General features: G+C 32.3%; 2 protein-coding genes across 3 annotated transcripts; both read left to right on the top strand.

Annotated features, from left to right (window-relative positions):
* Positions 1-3,165: 3,165 nt before the first annotated feature.
* Positions 3,166-6,340, top strand: LOC8258262 (F-box/LRR-repeat protein At3g48880). Its single transcript, XM_002510760.4, has 3 exons — positions 3,166-3,522; positions 4,025-4,421; positions 5,430-6,340. The coding sequence occupies exons 1-3, from the start codon at positions 3,498-3,500 to the stop codon at positions 5,986-5,988; spliced, it is 981 nt and encodes a 326-aa protein (XP_002510806.2). The 5' UTR covers positions 3,166-3,497; the 3' UTR covers positions 5,989-6,340.
* A 1,051-nt stretch (positions 6,341-7,391) lies between these two features.
* Positions 7,392-10,789, top strand: LOC8258264 (membrane steroid-binding protein 1). Of its 2 annotated transcripts, XM_025158143.2 has the most exons (3): positions 7,392-7,947; positions 8,788-9,083; positions 9,991-10,789. In XM_025158143.2, exons 1-3 carry the CDS (start codon positions 7,588-7,590, stop codon positions 10,403-10,405), a joined length of 1,071 nt encoding a protein of 356 aa, XP_025013911.2. In that variant the 5' UTR covers positions 7,392-7,587; the 3' UTR covers positions 10,406-10,789. The 2 variants fall into 2 exon arrangements, with proteins under 2 accessions (XP_025013911.2, XP_002510808.1); XM_002510762.4 differs by lacking the exon at positions 7,392-7,947 and having other exon boundaries at positions 8,631-9,083.
* Positions 10,790-18,557: the final 7,768 nt, after the last annotated feature.

Below are 18,557 nucleotides of genomic sequence, written 5' to 3'. Positions count from 1 at the left end.
AACCGTACCGAAAAATTGAACAAAATATATATACAATTAAAATGCACTAAATCAAAAAATTTGAGTTCGGTTCTGTCTCAATTAAATTAGTTTATATGTATAAAAAATAAAAAATAACCCCTTTGTTGCAACTTTTTAAGGATCACGAGTTCAAAGTCCATCGTTTCCCTTCTTTCTATTATTATCTTTCATCTTTTTATTTAAAATAAAATGATCCTACAAATCAATTCTCAAGTTTCGAAATATATAGGATCTCTTATATCAAAATCGAAAAATGGATACAAAGTTCTTAAAATTAAAATCAAAAGATCAACTAAATTTATAAAAAATATATATATATATATTATTTAATTCAGTTTTTTTGTGTAAAAAATTACACAGTATACATTTTTGTTCAAAAAATTTACACGTCATATTTTAATCCGATTCTCTTATCTTAATGCAAGCCAGTGAGAGTAGTGATATGGAGCTCAATTGGATCATCGAAGCAAATGTGTTCTTTATTAAATTCTTACTCTTATTCAACTCTTCTTGGAGTAGTTTGTACATAAGTACCCCAGTTGTTGTCCAGGAATTTTGTTCCTTCTAGCAATACAATTTCTCTTGGTTAAAAAAAAAAAAAAAAAAAAAGCCCGTCATTTCCCAAACTACTTAGGTGGTGCGAGCCATGTCATCTCAGGTTCAACCGTCACATGCCACCTCGCCATACATACTCATAAATGGCATAGACCACATTACTCAAAACAATTCATGGCTAACTAATGTTACTAACCACGTCAGCATGGCACATTACAACACACGGGATGCCTCTCATCTCTTATGTCAAGGGGGCACATTACAAGTGGCACATACCATGTCATCACACAAAATACAAGGTTATGTCCATGTCTTTTGCTATGGTAAATGGCATAAAATCAAATTTATTGATTTTGAGCCGTTCCGTTCGAAATGGTCTTGATGTCTTATTTTATTAAGCAAAATAGAATAAAATATTATATTTTAAATCAGTCAAAATTTCGACCATCTCAAACTGAAATGATCGATATTAGACTGAAATTATTATTTCAACAGAAATTAATGAAATAGGCAGAAATGAAGCAATTTTATAAAAAAAAAATTTATCATTGAATTAGTTAAGTAGTTCGATAACACTTAATCCTAACACAATAAAATTTCTTTTCTCTCTATCAATAAAAATAAATTAAAACCTAAAACTTCAAATAATCATCTCTTTATCTTTATCCGTCATCTCATTTTGCGCTTTATAGTTTAACCATCTTTTTTATTAATTCATATTTTTTTATGATTTAATTTATATTATTTAATAATAACAACTTAAAAACTTATGTAATTTGATTTTCATAATTTTGTCCCACAAGATAATATTTTATAATTTAGTTGGTTGTATTATAGAAAAAAATTTCATTATTATAATTCTATAATAATAAAAAGTTAGGTATATGTGTACTTGTTGCTTTCCAATATGCTATTTAATTAGATTATAAATAATAATTTTATAGTGTTGTATTTTAATAATTTAAAATTAAATTATATATATAATTCGAAACGGGGCGCCAAAATACTTCGGTGCTGAAATATTTCATTCCAATGACAAATTCAAAATGACGGCTGGAATAAAATTTATAACTTTGCATAAAATACAACCTGCATGATGCTAGGTAGTATACACTCATCACTTTTTTAGTATCATGGCACATTTGATTTTGTATATACATATGGACAATACAATAATATTATATTATGTCACCAACATAAAATCATGGTAAAATCTATTAAAAGGCTCGTCAACTATTAGCGTTTATTATATTGAGTTTCTGTATATCAATTATGCTTTATTAAGCTCTTTAATTTCTATTATTTGTTTTATTTACTACTTTTTTGATAGAAATTGTAAATATGGTGTATATTTTTTATTAGAGATGCATAAAATCTAACATAATAAAGTTGGCTATGTGTGAGATGAATACCTAAAGAGTTTGTTAGGATTAATAACAACAAATTCAATATTCAACTAAACTTACATCGTTCTAAGGAGGTTGTTTAGTCCTGAGTCCTAAATTGCAAACCCCTCTAATTATATTGTGGTGAAAACATTTTACAATTGTATAGAATTAATATTAATTAACAAGTATAGAGCGAGTAAAACTTAAATTTTTTGAAGCAATACATATTTTCATAGAGTGAAAGTATTGCTGAAGGAAAATCTTTGAAATTCAAACGTTCATCTTAAAATAATAAGTGTTTTTTTAAATGAATTTCTTTGTTGTCGATTGAGAGTGCTAATAGCCATAATTTAATATCGACACGAGTTGAGAAGTTATTGATTGAGAGTGCAAATAGTCATGATTTAGTGTTAACACGAGTTGAGTAGTAAAAATTATATAGAAGACAAGAATTTAAAATAGAATTTTAAAATATGACATAAGGTTTCGGCTTTAAAAAGATAATGCTTCGGAGAATAAGAGCTATTGTTTTTTTTACTATTAAATTAAACAGGGTTATTTTAATGTAATTCATATAATTTTGTCAAAAAATAGATAAATAATAAAAGTTGAAGGAATTAATTAAACACAATTGGTATACAATAGAGGCTCAATACAACAAAGGTAAATAGTTGAGGAATCTTTTAATGGGTTTTGCTTAGAATCATCCTCCATCCTAATATCTCACATGTCTATTTGCGGTGACGTGCACACGACCATGTCAAATCCAGCATCTTCTCTCTAGTCCATGTGGCATTTAAGATCTGTACGTATGGCCTATGCCACCTGACAACCATATACACATGACAGGGTGGTACAATCTACGTCAGACTCCTATGCCAGGTGGCACACGTTACACCTCCGTGTATTAAGCTTTAAAATTTATGGTTTTGTTCCATGAGAAGGAAGCCTCATTATTATGATTAATATAAGATCAGTAGTCTACTTGCACACCGGGCTTGCTCTTGATATATAAATTTTGCTTATATAAATTAATATTAAATATATAAAATACAAATAAAATGAATTTCATGATAATATAAATAAAATAATTTATCATATAAAAGATGTTAAAATTGGTAGGCCAATAATAGTAAAGATGTAAATACCCTGTATCAGATGTTATTGTTATTGGAAACAAAGGGTCCACAGAACACAGTAGTACTAGTATAGCAGGAGTAGCTTTACACGTGAATGGAGAACCGACGGGTATTTCATAAAGATTGACCGTTCTTCTAAGATTGGTCTGTCTCCCACAGTCTTTACAAATAATACCATTTCAATTTACACTACAAAAATGTTTTAGATTCCTTTTCAACTATTAACAAACACAACGCACACTGCCACTTGCTTCTCTCCGTTTCTGGTTTAGGTTCGTTAAAAAGGCTGCAGGCTTTTTCGGTAATTCACCGCCTTAGATTCCTATTGTCTTTCTTCTTCTTCTTCGTCTTCTTCTTCAGTTGCTTGTAACAAAGATACCCAACCAAAATTCATATGATACGCAATTATGCGTTAAAAGGTATGTGTTTTTTATTTTTATTTTTCCCTCTCTATTCATTCCTTGTCCTATGTTCGTGTAGAGATATTTTAGAAACTAGATCTATTTGGATCTTCATTGATTGGATCAAGTACTGTCCTTTTTTTTTTTTTTTTCCTTTATGGCTTCGAATTGTTTGCTTTCTGCGAATTGGAATGCTCAATGAGTAATGAGATTATTCTGTTTCTAAAGATCTTGTTTTTTTTTGTTTCTTTTGTTCTTTAATTGGGAACTGGCGATTTTGATTTTTTCTTTTTGTTGAATCTTTTTTCTCATTAAGGACATGAATTTGTAAGTGAAGTGTGTGAGACGTGTAAAGATTAGTTCTTTTGATTGTACTTCACCTCTTCGAAAAATTGAGGCTGTCCTAGTAAATATTAGGTCTTTTCTTTCTCCAACATCAAATTTGAAACAACTTTGTACTACCTACTGCTCCAAAATGTGAAATTTTCGTATCAATTCTCTGTTTCTTGTTTCTGCGTAGGCGCCATGTCGCACTGGAACATTATTGGAACTCATGAGATGGAGGAGGGGGACTCTTTGGTGAGAAGATGGGAGGATTTGGACACTGATATTTTGGTGAAGATATTCCAGTCTTTTGACATCTTTCAATTAACTTCAGGCATTGCTCACGTTTGCAGTTCGTGGCGTTTGGCCTGCTGCGATCCCTTGCTTTGGAAAACACTTGATTTATCAATGCTAAAATCTAATTTCATTAAAATCCCTTTGGAGCCTTATGTTTATGTCGATGGCCGTTCTGATAAGACATTGACCCGGGTGTTGAAGATATCCTTGAATCTTAGCCAGGGAAACATTACATCGTTGATTTTTCACTTCAATCTGTATGTAAGCGATGAGCAGTTGACTTATACTGCTGAAAGGTGAGTTTACAGCGTCTCTTCATATTTTCAGCTTTGCAAAAAGTTTTTCATAATGTCGGTGATTTAAGTAGGTTTTAGCTAATGCGACTATCTCCTGCTTGCGTGCTTTATATGGATTTAGTCATTTAAAAGGGTTAAATTTGAAGGAAGTTAGAATTTTGTAGGATGAATTTGGTTCAACAGATTAAGATTTGAGAGAAAACTAGTACCCTTTTGTGCTGCGAAGAGGAATAATTTACATGCAGCAAGGCAGCAGGAAAATCCAGGGTTAAGGGTTATTGATATCTAATGATGGAAAAATTGAACTGTGTAGTGATAGGACAAAGTGACTTAGTACCTATATATTTGAACTGTTGAATACGGAAATTTGGGAGCTGTCGGGGTTGTAATATGATGAATTAGCTAAATCTGGCCACAAGTATATAACAATAGGGAGAGTTTGACAGATTTCTCTTTGATGTGGTTTTAACTTACCAAATTGGGCATTTTCTTTTTAAGTATGCAATTATATATATACCATTGAGCTGTCTTATCCTGTTGGTGAAGTCTGTGTATGGTTGAATCGTAAATGTACAGTATAATAATTATACTTTGGATGCGGGGCAGAAAATAGATGCAGTTGCTTTTTGTTATCGAATTCACCTTAAAATCTTGATGGCTTGAGAGACAATGTTTACTTTTCTTTCAGCTGGAGTATAGTTTCCACATCTGCATGTGTGTCCATGTTCTTAGTCAGAAATTTATGCTGTATGTTTATTAGGGCACTGCAACGTATCTTAATCTATTTGCTAAATGTCGGCAGATGTATCATTGACCACAATTTATTGTAACGTAATTGCAATGGAAGCATTGACTTCCATTTGCCATTTAAAGAAAGGTGAAATAGTTAGTGCTATTTTTTTCCAAATTATGTTTTACTTATTGCTTAATAACTATATCATTATTATACTTTTTAATTTTCTTGTCATGTTATATACAAGTCTAAGCTGTTCTTTTCATTTGTTCCAGGTGTCCACGACTTAGAAGACTTGTTTTGCCAGCATGGAACCGAATAAAGAAGACTGGAATATGCAAGGCCATACGAATGTGGAGGGATCTTGAATCCTTGACAATGCCAAGCATTGCGAATCCCCCTTATCTCATTGAGGAAATTGCCAATAATTGTAGGAACTTCAGTGAACTCAAGATCATGGGCCCTTTTGAGATTTTCTTTGCATCCACACTAGCTGCATATCTTCCAAAATTAAGGGTTTTGAGTCTTCGATGTTCAATGTTAATTAAGGATGCCTTGATCCTTATATTGGATAGTTTGCAATCTCTCGAAGTGCTCAACATCTCACATTGCCTTCTGATTGAAGTCCCTGCACCTCCTGCACCAAAACGAATAATTAGGGAGCTTGATCATACTATCCTTGAGAAGGCTTCTCGATTACGTGAATTCTTAACTTGCATGGATGAATCATGTATTATGTGCCAGAGGACAAAAAGTGATGAAGGGCTTATGCGGTGGTATAAGTACGAGGAAGGGCTGTGGAAGACAGATGAGGTGAGGTCGCTTGCTCTTTGATTGGAATTTGGAGCATTCTGAGACAATATGCAGAAGTTATAGAACATGTGCCCTTTTTCCTTCTTATTGCTTTTTTTGAATGCTAGAAACAGAATAAAATTATGTGTGAATGAATATAATCAAAAAGCTGTCATCATTCTGTTGTGGTGACAAAGACGATGGCTGTGGGTATTCATGGAGAGGTATTAATATTTGCCATAATCTGCTCCTTCGGCAGAGGTATCATTGTAATTGCAGCCATAATGTACATAACTTATACTATCCTTTTCTAGTGATCCAGGATCGCCCTCTCTTTATTCTATGTAATTTATGATTTAGGTATCAAATTTCAAGGGATTTCCTCTTTTTTCCATTCTTCGATGTTGGTATCACCGGGCAAGCTTTTGGCGAAGCAAGTATATTATTATATTTTTAGTTTCTAGTTGTTTACAAGTTGTACTCTTTGTAATGCTCACTCATAAGTTATATCGATTATACTGATTATTTTGTTGATTTTCTGCATCAGACTTTGATGAGACATTCTAATATCAATCATTTACTCCTTTTTCAGACTACTTTAGCTACAATCCCGAGTATTATGATACCAAAGCAAGTAAACTCATTTAAATGTTTTATGTAGCTGTGGAAGCAAGTAAATCTTAACCTTGTCTTAGTATCCTTTGCTTTCTGAGCATGCAATATCCGGTGAAGCTTGTGGTGATAATTTTGCAACCGATTTCGCTTGTTTCTTAGGCTAGATGGCCACTTCTGTACCATCATCATTCTATCACACTGGGTATGTTGCTGCTAAATTGGACGCACAACCTTAAAAACTTTTAAGGTTTCTTTTGGAGGGAGGAAAATAATAAAGAGGAAAGAGGGTGAGAGGAATAGCGTTTACCATTTAATGGGTTTGAGGGATAGGTAATGGACGCTCAACTTTCTTATCATTCCACCGTTGGACCAATAAAAATTCAATCGTCTAATTTAGAAGGTTTGAAGGGGGATAAGTTGTCCTTTTCTCCATGCAATAAAATGAAAAAGTTGTCCTTTTATTTCTCTCCATTTATTATCACAGAAGAAGCAAATTCAGTCTTTTCTTTTCTTGGACGTTCTTTACCTACAGATTTTCAAACAAATGAAGCGGTAATGTTTTCTTCGTTGACGATGTGGAAACTGTTCAGATTACAAAGTTTTTATGAAGTGGTACTACACCGCCGTAAACATTCATGATTCTTTGAAGCCTTCTTGTTAATTACAAATAGCTAGTCTGCTTGTTAGCCTCGCCGCCAGACCAGAATGCCAAGAAAAGTCTTCTGCACATGCAAAATGAGAAAGTTGACTTAGACCAACCAATCATTAAGTAACACTTTGCAATAGACAGATTAAAATTAATCAGAAAAGGAAGCGGCCATGTTGTCAGCGTCGCACACCAGACTAAAACGAGCAATCATCATTCAAAAAAGAAGATCATCTTTCGTATTAGAAAGAAAAAGGAAAAACTCTTCCTATCGCACTAAATCAGCCTCGTCAAACTTGAAAGATCTTATACAAGTTGAAAACCCTGTTCGTTCTCTCCTTCTACTTCCATACCCAACTAATCAAACACCAAACCCATCTATGTCTCTCTCCCTCGCCTTCACTCCATTCATTACACTCCCTCATAAAACCTATCTTAATAGCGTCCGTATCCTCACTGGGCCTACACGAAGATACCCATCAACAACTGTAGTAATTAGATCAGCTAAAGAGGATTCTGATCATCTACCTGCAACTCCAGCAAAACCCAGACGGAAAAATGAGCTGTCCATCACTACCTCTACAGCCGCCGTCTACTTGACCATAGCAGCAGGTGCTTTCGGGTTTTCTTGGTTAGCGAAGAAAGCGCCAGCTTCCAATGGTTTGTCTATTGGGTTTATTAATCCCAATTTGGAGCCCAAAGAGATGCCTATTTTGTTCATACAGAGGCCTCTATTTTTTGTGAGTATTTATGGGTTCCTTTCTCTCTTTTTATTTTACTTGATTGTGAATGTCTATATGATTAATGCATTGGAGTATAAAGTGTCGAGTCGTTCATTTTTGGTCTTTAGTCAAAATTTAGAAATGGGCATGCTTCATTTTGGATCTTTTAGTTGGCATTGGAATAAATGAATAAATAATAATAATAATAATAATGTATAGTTCAGTTTGTGACCTCAATTATTTGGACATGTAAGTATATCGATTAAAAAAAACACAATAATACGATAGGGGCAAATATGATGATGAAATATTAAGCTCTAATGTTACAATTGCATTTCCCACGTTTGATGTGATATTACACCTACCATATCTAACACTATTTTCCAAATGCAATCGCCTAATTACCCCTGAAATGCGAAATCTCAATTCTGCTAACAAAAGCCAGCCAGCACATGGCATCTGCAATTAATTAAATCTCAAGGGTAGAATTTAAAAAAAAAAAAAGAAAAAAGAAAACTTAAATTAACAATGGAGTTCCACACCCAAAAAGAAAATACCAAAAGTGAGATTGATATTAGTCCACCTAACCCTGGCAAATGAGTAACTTCATAAACTTTATATACAAATAAAACATGTATGTCCACATCAAGCTTGGTGTGGAATCTGAGGCGTCCAAAATGATTTATTTTTTTCTTTCTTTCTTTTTAGAATGAAGATCTTTTCTTTTCTTTTTTTCCTTTTATTATTGATGCAACGTAGTTAGGACCAAAACTCTCCGTCTCTCTCTCTTTTCTCTCTCTTCTCTTCTCTTCTCATTCTCTGTGGAAGTAATAACACCGAATGGAAATGGCTTTGCAGCTATGGGAAACGTTTAAAGAAGCAATCACAGTCTATACAGGCCTCTCTCCAGCCACTTTCTTTACAGTTTTGGCTTTGGGCTTAGCCGTTTACTATGTGATTTCTGGTATGTTTGGATCATCTGATACTCATCATCAAAGACCCAGAAGTTTTGAAGAACAGATGCAGCCACTTCCACCTCCTGTTCAGCTTGGTGAGGTTACTGAAGAAGAGCTCAAACAATATGATGGCTCGGATCCTAAAAAGCCTTTGCTTATGGCTATTAAGGGGCAGATCTACGATGTCTCTCAAAGCAGGTATTTTCTCAATTTTATTGTGTTTCCTGGGGTTTCTTTTGGGGTTTTGTTTTTCCTTTTGTCCAATCTCCTATCTTTTGAGTCAACGAGCGTTTTAATTGACATGTAATCCGAAATCATTGGAAAATTTGATTACTTGGGTTTTGCAAACCTTGGGATTTTTTTAGATGATAAGTGGATTTACAAGTTGATTTCCCTTTTTTCTTTTTAGTTAATTCATTGTTTTGCTAGGTTTTTCACCTTTTTATTGTTGACCTACTTTTACTTTCTGGTCTCTGATAAAGATGCTACCTTTTGCAAGCTCAACGAGTGAAAAAATGCAAACTTTTTCTTTTCTTCTTTGGGTCCTTTTATGGATTTGAATGTTCATTATCTTTTTTAAGCGAACAAAATTAAACAATTGTTAGTCTTTTATTTATGTACGGCTATATTTTTTACATAGTTTCTGGAGAATCGGAGGTATTCGGATAGCAAATGTTGCCTTTGTTCGTGGCGAGTTGGTGACTAATTTGAGTGTGTGGTTTGCATAATCAGATTGGTTGCGTTTCAATTGTATGGTTATGTACTAATTGCATTTGATTGCTGCTTGTACGATAACTGTAATGAACAACTAGATTTCTATTCTTGATTTCAGCTAAGTTTTTAGCTTTCTACACATGCCATATACTTTAATTTTTTGCTTTATAATGATGAAGCCATTGCAAAGTAATCTAATGTGCTAGCTTTGAGAGTCTCACATGACATTTTCATTTCATTTCATAACAACGTAATGTGCTATCTGTTTCATTTCATTTCTTATAATGACATTTTCAGCAGAACAAAGTCCACAACCAATGCAAAATTTGTTTTGCTCATACATGTTTTTACATAGAAACTTATGATTTTTTCTGTAATGCCTTTGCTGCAGGATGTTTTATGGACCTGGTGGACCTTATGCATTATTTGCTGGAAAGGATGCCAGCAGGGCTCTTGCTAAGATGTCCTTCGAGGACAAAGATTTGACTGGTGATATCTCTGGTCTTGGTCCTTTCGAATTGGAGGCCTTGCAGGATTGGGAGTACAAGTTCATGAGCAAGTATGTTAAGGTCGGAACTATCAAGAAGCCTGTTCCAGTAACTGATGAAGCTACTTCTGCCAGTGAACCTGCTGAAAATAAAGAAGTCGATGATACTAAGCCTGCTGAAGATGGTCCAACAGCTGATGTTGCTAAGCCAACTGAAGGTCCATCAGCTGATGTTGCTAAGTCAACTGAAGGTCCATCAGCTGATGTTGCTAAGCCAACTGAACGTTCATCAGCTGATGTTGCTGAAGCCAAGGAGTAATAGCAAGGTGTACGGGTATGATTGCAAATCTTTGAAACGAGTACTTATTATGGAGATGCCAGGAATGAGAGATGTTTGTTCGGATGCAAGTATTTGTTGGGGCACCTTGTTTTACATTTACTGTACTTTCTCAATGTAGTATGGTTCTGTTACAAACTTGGTTTCAGGTTTAGACCTTTGAAGAATAAATTGGTATGTCGAACTATGGAGATTCAGAGTATTTGCCCATGAATCCCTACAGGATTATAAGTAGGAAGTTCGCATCCTGATGACCAGTGAGCATTGTTTGGATTGGAGTCTCTCAAACTCGAAACTGTATTTGTTAACCTTAAAACATGTTTGTTTTAAGGGTTTTTAATGAGGGATATTGCAGAACTTAATTGATTTTGATTTTGGTAAAATCTATGAATTGGTTAAAAAATAAAATAAGGAAAAATGTATAGATTTTATTATCTATCAGAAATCTTTAAAATGAGAAATTTTGAAGATCCACACAAGTGCTGAGTTTTTTTTGAAAGTTTTCATTTTAATGGAGGATTATTTCCATTTTCTTTTCTAATTCTATGAATATCTTAAAATTTGGTAATAATAATTTTTGGGAAATAGTAATTAATAACCGATCAATTTATATATATATATATATATATATTTATTGTTTAGTCATATATTGCATGACTGTTATTATTATTTTGATTATAAAATTATATTTATAGATGTAATTTAATAAATTGTTTAATATTTTAAATTAATTTATAATATTTTAAAAAATAATAGCGAACTAACTGCTTTTAGATGTCTTTAATTTTTTTTAAATTTTATTAGTGTAATAATATAAAAATATTTTAAAAATATTTATTTATTAATTTTAATACTATATAAATTAATACTATCAATATAATTGATATTACTATTTTTTAGAATTAAAAATTAATTTATTAGTGAATATAATTTTAAAAATATTATTTTCTATAATTAAAATCATTTTATATAATTAAAAAACTAATTTATTAGTTAACATAATATTAAAATATAATTAATATGCTATTTTTTTAGAACAATCATTATCTAATTAGTGAGATCTAAAACTTTTTAGAAATATATGTTTAACATTAAATTTTTATTTTAACACATGTATTTATCTTTTACACATAAAATTCAAATTTATGTGTAATTTTATTATTTATTATTAATTTATTGATTAATAATTTACATTTGAAATTAATCATTGTCTCTAATTCTAAAACTAGCATATTAATTATATTATAATATTATATTTTATTAATAAATAGTTTTCTAATCATACAATAATTCTATGCTAAGAAGTAATAGCATATTAATTGAAATTTAGTATTATATTAACTAATAAATTAGTTTTATAATTAAATAATAATTCTAATTCTAGAAAATAATATTTGTAATATTATATTTGATAATAAGATAATTTTTTAATTATATAATAATTTTTATATCGATATGTTAATTTATATAATATTAAAATTAATTAATAAATAATTTTTAGAATAATTTTTATATTATTGTATTATAATTTTAGAATTTTAAAAAAATTAAAGATATTTAAAAATAGTTAGTTTGCTATTATTTTTTTAAAATTTTATAAATCAATATTAAAAAATATTTTTATTAAATTATATTTATTAACTTGATTTTATAATTAAAATAATAATAATATCGTCCAATGCAAGAGTAAACAACCAATAAAAAATAAAAATTAAGAAAAAATTAAAGCATTTAGGAGCTTTTTTATTATTATATAATATTAGAAGTTTAATATCATCCATTGGATGCCACCTCATAGGAGTATTTTGTGTTGAAGAAATTTTCTTGCATTTCATGCTCTGAATTTGAACATGAGGTTTATTCTGAAATGAAAAAAAGAAAATTAAAATAAAATTAAGTCAGAGAGGTGTCCATATGATCGGAGTACGGAGAAGCATCTTGAGAAAAGAAAAAATTTAAGAATTAGGGACTAGTAAAAGATACAAACGGAGATACTAGTGTCAAATTTAATAATATTGCAGAAGAGTGGAACTCTGGGCACGGAAGATTATGACAAAGGCTCTGTGTGCCAGCTAAACTTGTAATGTATTCATGGTTCAATACTGTGATGGGATGCTAATTGGAGCTTCTGTAGCTGCCTACTCTCAGAAACCCAACCAGCTCCCGCTCACTATATATCAGAGCTCACCCGGGCTGAGCCTGCAGCCGGACAAGCTCCTTGAAGTGGATCGAGAGGCTACATACGCAAACACATTAAATACAAGTGGATCAAGAGGTTACATGTTATGAACTAATCCATTATCCATGGTAAAAGATGCATGATTAAATGTTTCACTTGCACTAGCAATTGATGGCGCTTTCAGATGTTAGCCTGTCACGAATTAATTGCAGGGCAGTGTTGAAATCCTTGCTTTAGCATTTTGATCTTTTTTTCTACCGTTAATTGTATGTTCAACAACTCCTATCTGCGTGATTCTTTAGTTTCAGTTCTATCACAAGATGCGCACACACCTCTACAAATTGAAGTCAACTTTACATGTCCTAAACGAAATAATCTTTGTCTTTTGCCTTTTCTTTTTCTTTTTCTTCTCCACCATTATCTTCCTTTTGTTATTCAATGTCATGGGAAAATTAAACCATGTCCAAAAGATAAATTCAACATGGATGAATCTAAATGGTCTATGCAACTTACATATGTTTTGACGTAAATAAAATTTAAAGATATTGAAAATGGAATATAAACTAACAAAAAAGTGTTAGAAATAATTTAAGAGCTGTTGCGGATTATGGGATTAACTAAAGTATAATTTTCTCATCACAACTGGGGATTTGGCCAATTCGAAGTTGGTTATTATTGGCAGAGACTGGAAAACTTAAACAACGAGGCATGAGTTAAAGATGGCAATGCTAGGCTGCATTGATCATTTGGTCTACTTCTTGGCACTAGGTTTGGTAGAATTTTACCTGAATGCGCTGTATTATTTGGTTAACTATTTTGTAACTTTATGTAAGTTGGTCGGCAATTAAGATCATATGCCAATTGGCAATTGGGTTCTATGCAATATTGATTAACCCCAAGTGGTTAAATGTCTTTCTGGAAAAATGTTTTTGCAGGACGACATAAATGGCCTAAACCCATGTTAGAGTTGGCATTATTTCCACAGTATAGTTATTCAGGCCGTGAAACGCTGATCAAGGTGTAGCGTGGACCAAGGTTAACTTAATTTTGCACATTTCCTTTTCTTGTGTGTTGCAGTTGAAGAGAGCAATGGGCTATCCTATCTAAAGTATAAAACAGATGCCAATTAATTGCCTTGGCCCCTTTGCAGCAATTGTGTTTCGGTTTGATAATTACCTTTGACTATTTTAGTCGTTAGCCTTCATTAGTTGCCAACTTTAGATAAGTCTCAATTCACAAATTATTTAAATTAGGAGTTTTATTAGTGATCCGTCTAAATTTATGTATATGGTAAATTAATTATATTAAAAATTTAAAATAATACACTATTTATTTATAAAATAGATAAAAATGATATACGATATTATAATATATTAATTATGATTTTTGTGTCATAATAAATTAATTGTGTAATTATCATATGATAATACAATAACGATATAAATATTATAAATTTCAATTTAAATACGTGATTTTTATATCGTGCTTTTTTTGTTGTATTATTATGCTTTTGTTGTATTATCGCATCGTGTTTAAATACCAAATATTGAGTAATAATTTTAAATTAAAGATTGTGACTCCAATTCATAGTTGAATAATCTTTTTGATTGACTGTAGCAATTTGGATTACATTATTGAATTTTCTTGGCCTTTGTTATGTAAACCTTTTGAGCTAACACATGTCTATCAAAAAAAATTATAAGTTAGATATTAAAGATTAGAAAATAAGCATTTAGGCCATTCAACTGTGAGTTGGTATTTAAGATTTTCCTGAATTATATAAGTTGTATTGGAATAGGAAATTTTACTCATATTACTGATAAGTTTCCTAATAAGAAATTAGGAAATAAAGTTACCCTAAATTCCTATCGCATTTTTTTTTTTAATATCATTTCCTCTTTAGTGAAACCTGATATAAACTCACCAATATCAAAGTATCAATACAGGAACTAGGCTTTTCGAAGTAGGAATATCTATAAAAATTAGCAGTATATTTTGGCTACATGTTCTCTCCCATGGGTCATCTGATCCCTTTATAAATAGACCCTTGACTTACTAAAATAGTTTCTAAACATCCTTTTATTCTTCTTTTTTCCTCTGCTTCATCCTCCTCTTTGAAGTCTATCTTCTTGTATCATGAACATGAGAAGTCATAGCCCCTTACTTGTACTTCTAGTTTTCACAATCATTTTAGGCAGAATCCATCTTTGTACTTGCAAGCATATGGTCACCTGGCCTACCCATCAAGAAACATATCAAACAATAAACACAAAGTCCTCTTCTGCACTTCCTCAGCATCTGTCTGCTACTTCTCTCTTTGTCCAATCTGCAGAGGACAAGGCAAGCCCAGTTAGTGCATCAGATAAACTTGTTCCGGGTGGACCAAACCCACTTCATAATTGATGGGATCTTCAACTTATCCTTTTCGTTCCCATGAATAATTTACATTTTTCTTTTTGTAGGCAAGAAAATCCACTTGGTTCTTGTAAAGAATGAATACGACCGAAGGGAAAAAGCAAAGATTGCATACTTTATAGTATGATCAAATGCGCACTTTCAGTTCTTTCCTTCATTCTTTGCATGAACCAACCTTAATTTTTTTTTCTTTGATTACATGAACCAACCTTAATTAGTTGGAGCATGATTATTGTAAAGCATATTATGCACTGGATTTATGTTCCATTCATACTTGATTGTATCATTAGCTACTAGTATCATCAGCAATTTGTTCTTTAATTTAGATTAAAAGATTGCTAAGAGACAGGGCATATGAAAACTTGAAATGACTCGAAACCATAAAGGTAGTTGAAAGATTCCTACATTTTCTTATGCTTTTTCAACCAAGAAGACGAAATCATGCATGCATGGAAGCCTTCTTATCTGTATGTACAATTAAAAAAACTACAACCAACAATTATTTTCTGGCATTTTGAGCTAATCATCCATGTGGTAATAAGAGAAGCATATATAATATAATATCACCATGATTATGCAAAAACCAAGATTTATAATATAACTATGCTATGGTGTCCATGTGTAATTTTATCTGTAAATTAATTATCAGTAAGCAGTTGTTACTTTGAAGACACAGTGAGCAGAGAGAATTGTTATAAATGGAGCAAAATTCTTGAAATGACAAATCAGCTGAATGATTTTCTTGTTTGCATGTAACCTAAATCATTTATTAACATTACGTGTAATTGACGGTCACCATACCTTAATTGGTCTTTTCCCATCAAACTTATTTTTGGATCAATTATTCAAATTTAAACCTTTTTTTGCATAAGCATCCAATCAAGTTGTTACCAACTTTCTTTATAAGTTGTAGCTATCTTCCTGCCTATCCAGATTCCGAACCATGCTTCATCTTCCAAAAGTCCAAAAAGTTTCCAATTTGTCACTAATTGCAAAATCTGAAAAGAATAAAAGGGGTCCAGTTCTGGGTTACCATTGATTAATTGTTTTCAACATGAAGTAGATAACAAAAACAATAGAAAAATTGAAAGAGGTCAACTTATTGCGATAGCATGAATTAACAATTCATTGTTAATCTTATGTCATAGTTTTCTTAATTAAATCAAACAGCCTTAACCTGACATGGTCGACTTGGCTATTATAATTTCTGCTTGCTAGTAATTGTAATCTTGATCAGTGTTTTCGTTATTTTTTTCTCTACAATGATGGGGCGCCCTATTTTGGAACCATTGCAAATATGTCTTCATGAAAGAAAACAACAGAATGCATATATGCTTCTTCCATTTGACAAAAACATTCTACCCTATGTTACCGGCTGACTCCTGCTTTCAAGATTTATATTATGCATTTGCAAATTGCATTACTACGACTCCAAATGGCTTGAAGGGCCAATGTACCTTCTCTTATATATTTAATTCTTTTTTAATTTGCTTTGTTGATTAAACAATTTAAAGCATAAATAGTCAATCCATATATTTTAGGAGAAATGCAATATATTAGTGATGGGTCAGGCATGTGTGAACATTACAGACTTTCTCTACGAAATAAAAACAATTAAGTGGCATTTATTCTTCTTTAGGACATGGCTTACCAAAGAAAATAAAAGAAAATGATGTATTAGTCGTTAGGTTAGGTTAGCAGGTCAGTGGTTAAGCGCATGTCTTGAGATGTTTTTGCAGGAACCAAAAAATTCCAATTCTAACAGCTCATTCCCTTTCAAGATTTTTGTAGTACGTATCGAACAAATTTGTTAAGGAAAAGGAAAAGGAGAAGGACGAGGAGCATTTTAGGGAAAGTTGTGCTTCAATGAAGCGACTTCAATATTTCAAGATTTGAAGATTCAAAGCACCCGGCCTCAGATATTAAGTTCTTGTATGAAGAAATCATCATAATCTGTAGCATGCCACTCCTATATATGAGGTGTATATATTCAGGCCCATTCCTGAAAAGGACACCTTCAAAAGTCAACCCTTGTCGTTTGTGAAACACACAGGAGATGTGCCTGCAACAAAGGTCTTTTTTTTTTTTTTTTTTTCCAGAAGTCATAAGTAATAGAGTATGAAATGTAAAACTGCTGATCTCTTATTGCAATACCACATGTGTCCCATGGCCTTCTACCCTTATAAATAAACTTCAATTTTCAAACCTACCTACTTGTACATACAAATTTAACAAAACCGCCTGTCTTGGCCCCTCTGCACTAAAAACTCATCGTTCTCTAGCTCCTATTCCTTTCATCATGATAATTAAGAAGTCTCAACTGTTTCTCATGTTCTTGATATTGCTAGCTCTTGTCCACGGTACCACTTGCCGCTATACCTACCAGTTTCCCATAAAAAAAACAGAACAGCGGGTATTGAAAACCAAGTATTCTGATATGTTTCTACAGACTCTTTCTGCCATAAGTAGGGCTACAAAGTCCAGCTCCAGCAACCCCAAGATCACCTCAATACACACAGTCTCTCGCCGACTTGTCCCATGTGGACCAAACCCTCTTCACAACTGATTTCAATATGTTGTTTGATTTTGCAGCATACATATATACACACACAGAGTCGTAGGAGATATGAATGTTTATTATCTTATACTGTCTGAAGAGTGCAGGTTCGAGTCAAGGTGTAATATAACTTTATTCCCATATATAGCAGCACTATGATATATATTTGCTGGGAATTAAATGTTTGTAATAATTAGTCGAAGAAGTGTAGAGTTTAAATTGTTAATAAATTGGTGGGTACATAGGATCCGTAGGGAACAGAGAATTATGATCTTGTCCTTGTTGTGATAAAATTTTTGCGTTGTGATGTGACTCTTTACTCCAATCATGTGAATTTGTGAAAGAAAATATTAAGATGAATGCCGTATTGTCCATGGCATCAATGACATCAATTGTTGAAGTCAAGAAAGCATGCGGTCGAGAGAAAGGAGGGCGGTGGGAAAGGAAAAGAAAAATAATTATCGCTCTTTGTTTGTCAACTGTTTCATACATTTCTTTTCCATGTACAATTTGCTAGTCAAGATTTTAGTCAGTAAATGACGTTCACCTTTGGCCTAATGACTCCTCCATTCACTTCTTCACAGTGTACTCGAGATAATTTCAACACTTGTTCAGATCTCTCTTTGATTTACCGTGCAACCTCTCTTTCTTCTATTCAAATATTTTAATTTTCTCTTTTTGGTTTTTTATTCATTTCTCCTTTTGTGATAGACATGTATGACATTCGTTTTACAATATAAATATAAATAGGCCATATGACATGCAGGTTTCAAATCTCAGGGCTATATTAGCAGAAATATTGAAAAGTACTCCAGGCCCAGGTCTGTTAGAGCGAAAAGGCATTGGGCTCATACATTGGGCAGCCGAAATCCCAGTTTAAGCAAATGGGTGTAAAGTAAAGTAATGATAAAACCATTAATCAGTTGTGGGCAGACTTCACCACTTCCAAAATCCAATCTCAAGTAATCACAAACAACCACGTG

The sequence above is a fragment of the Ricinus communis genome, chromosome 4 (assembly GCF_019578655.1).
Source record: "Ricinus communis isolate WT05 ecotype wild-type chromosome 4, ASM1957865v1, whole genome shotgun sequence".
Lineage (NCBI taxonomy): Eukaryota > Viridiplantae > Streptophyta > Magnoliopsida > Malpighiales > Euphorbiaceae > Ricinus > Ricinus communis.
This window is presented reverse-complemented; position numbering and strand designations above follow the sequence as displayed.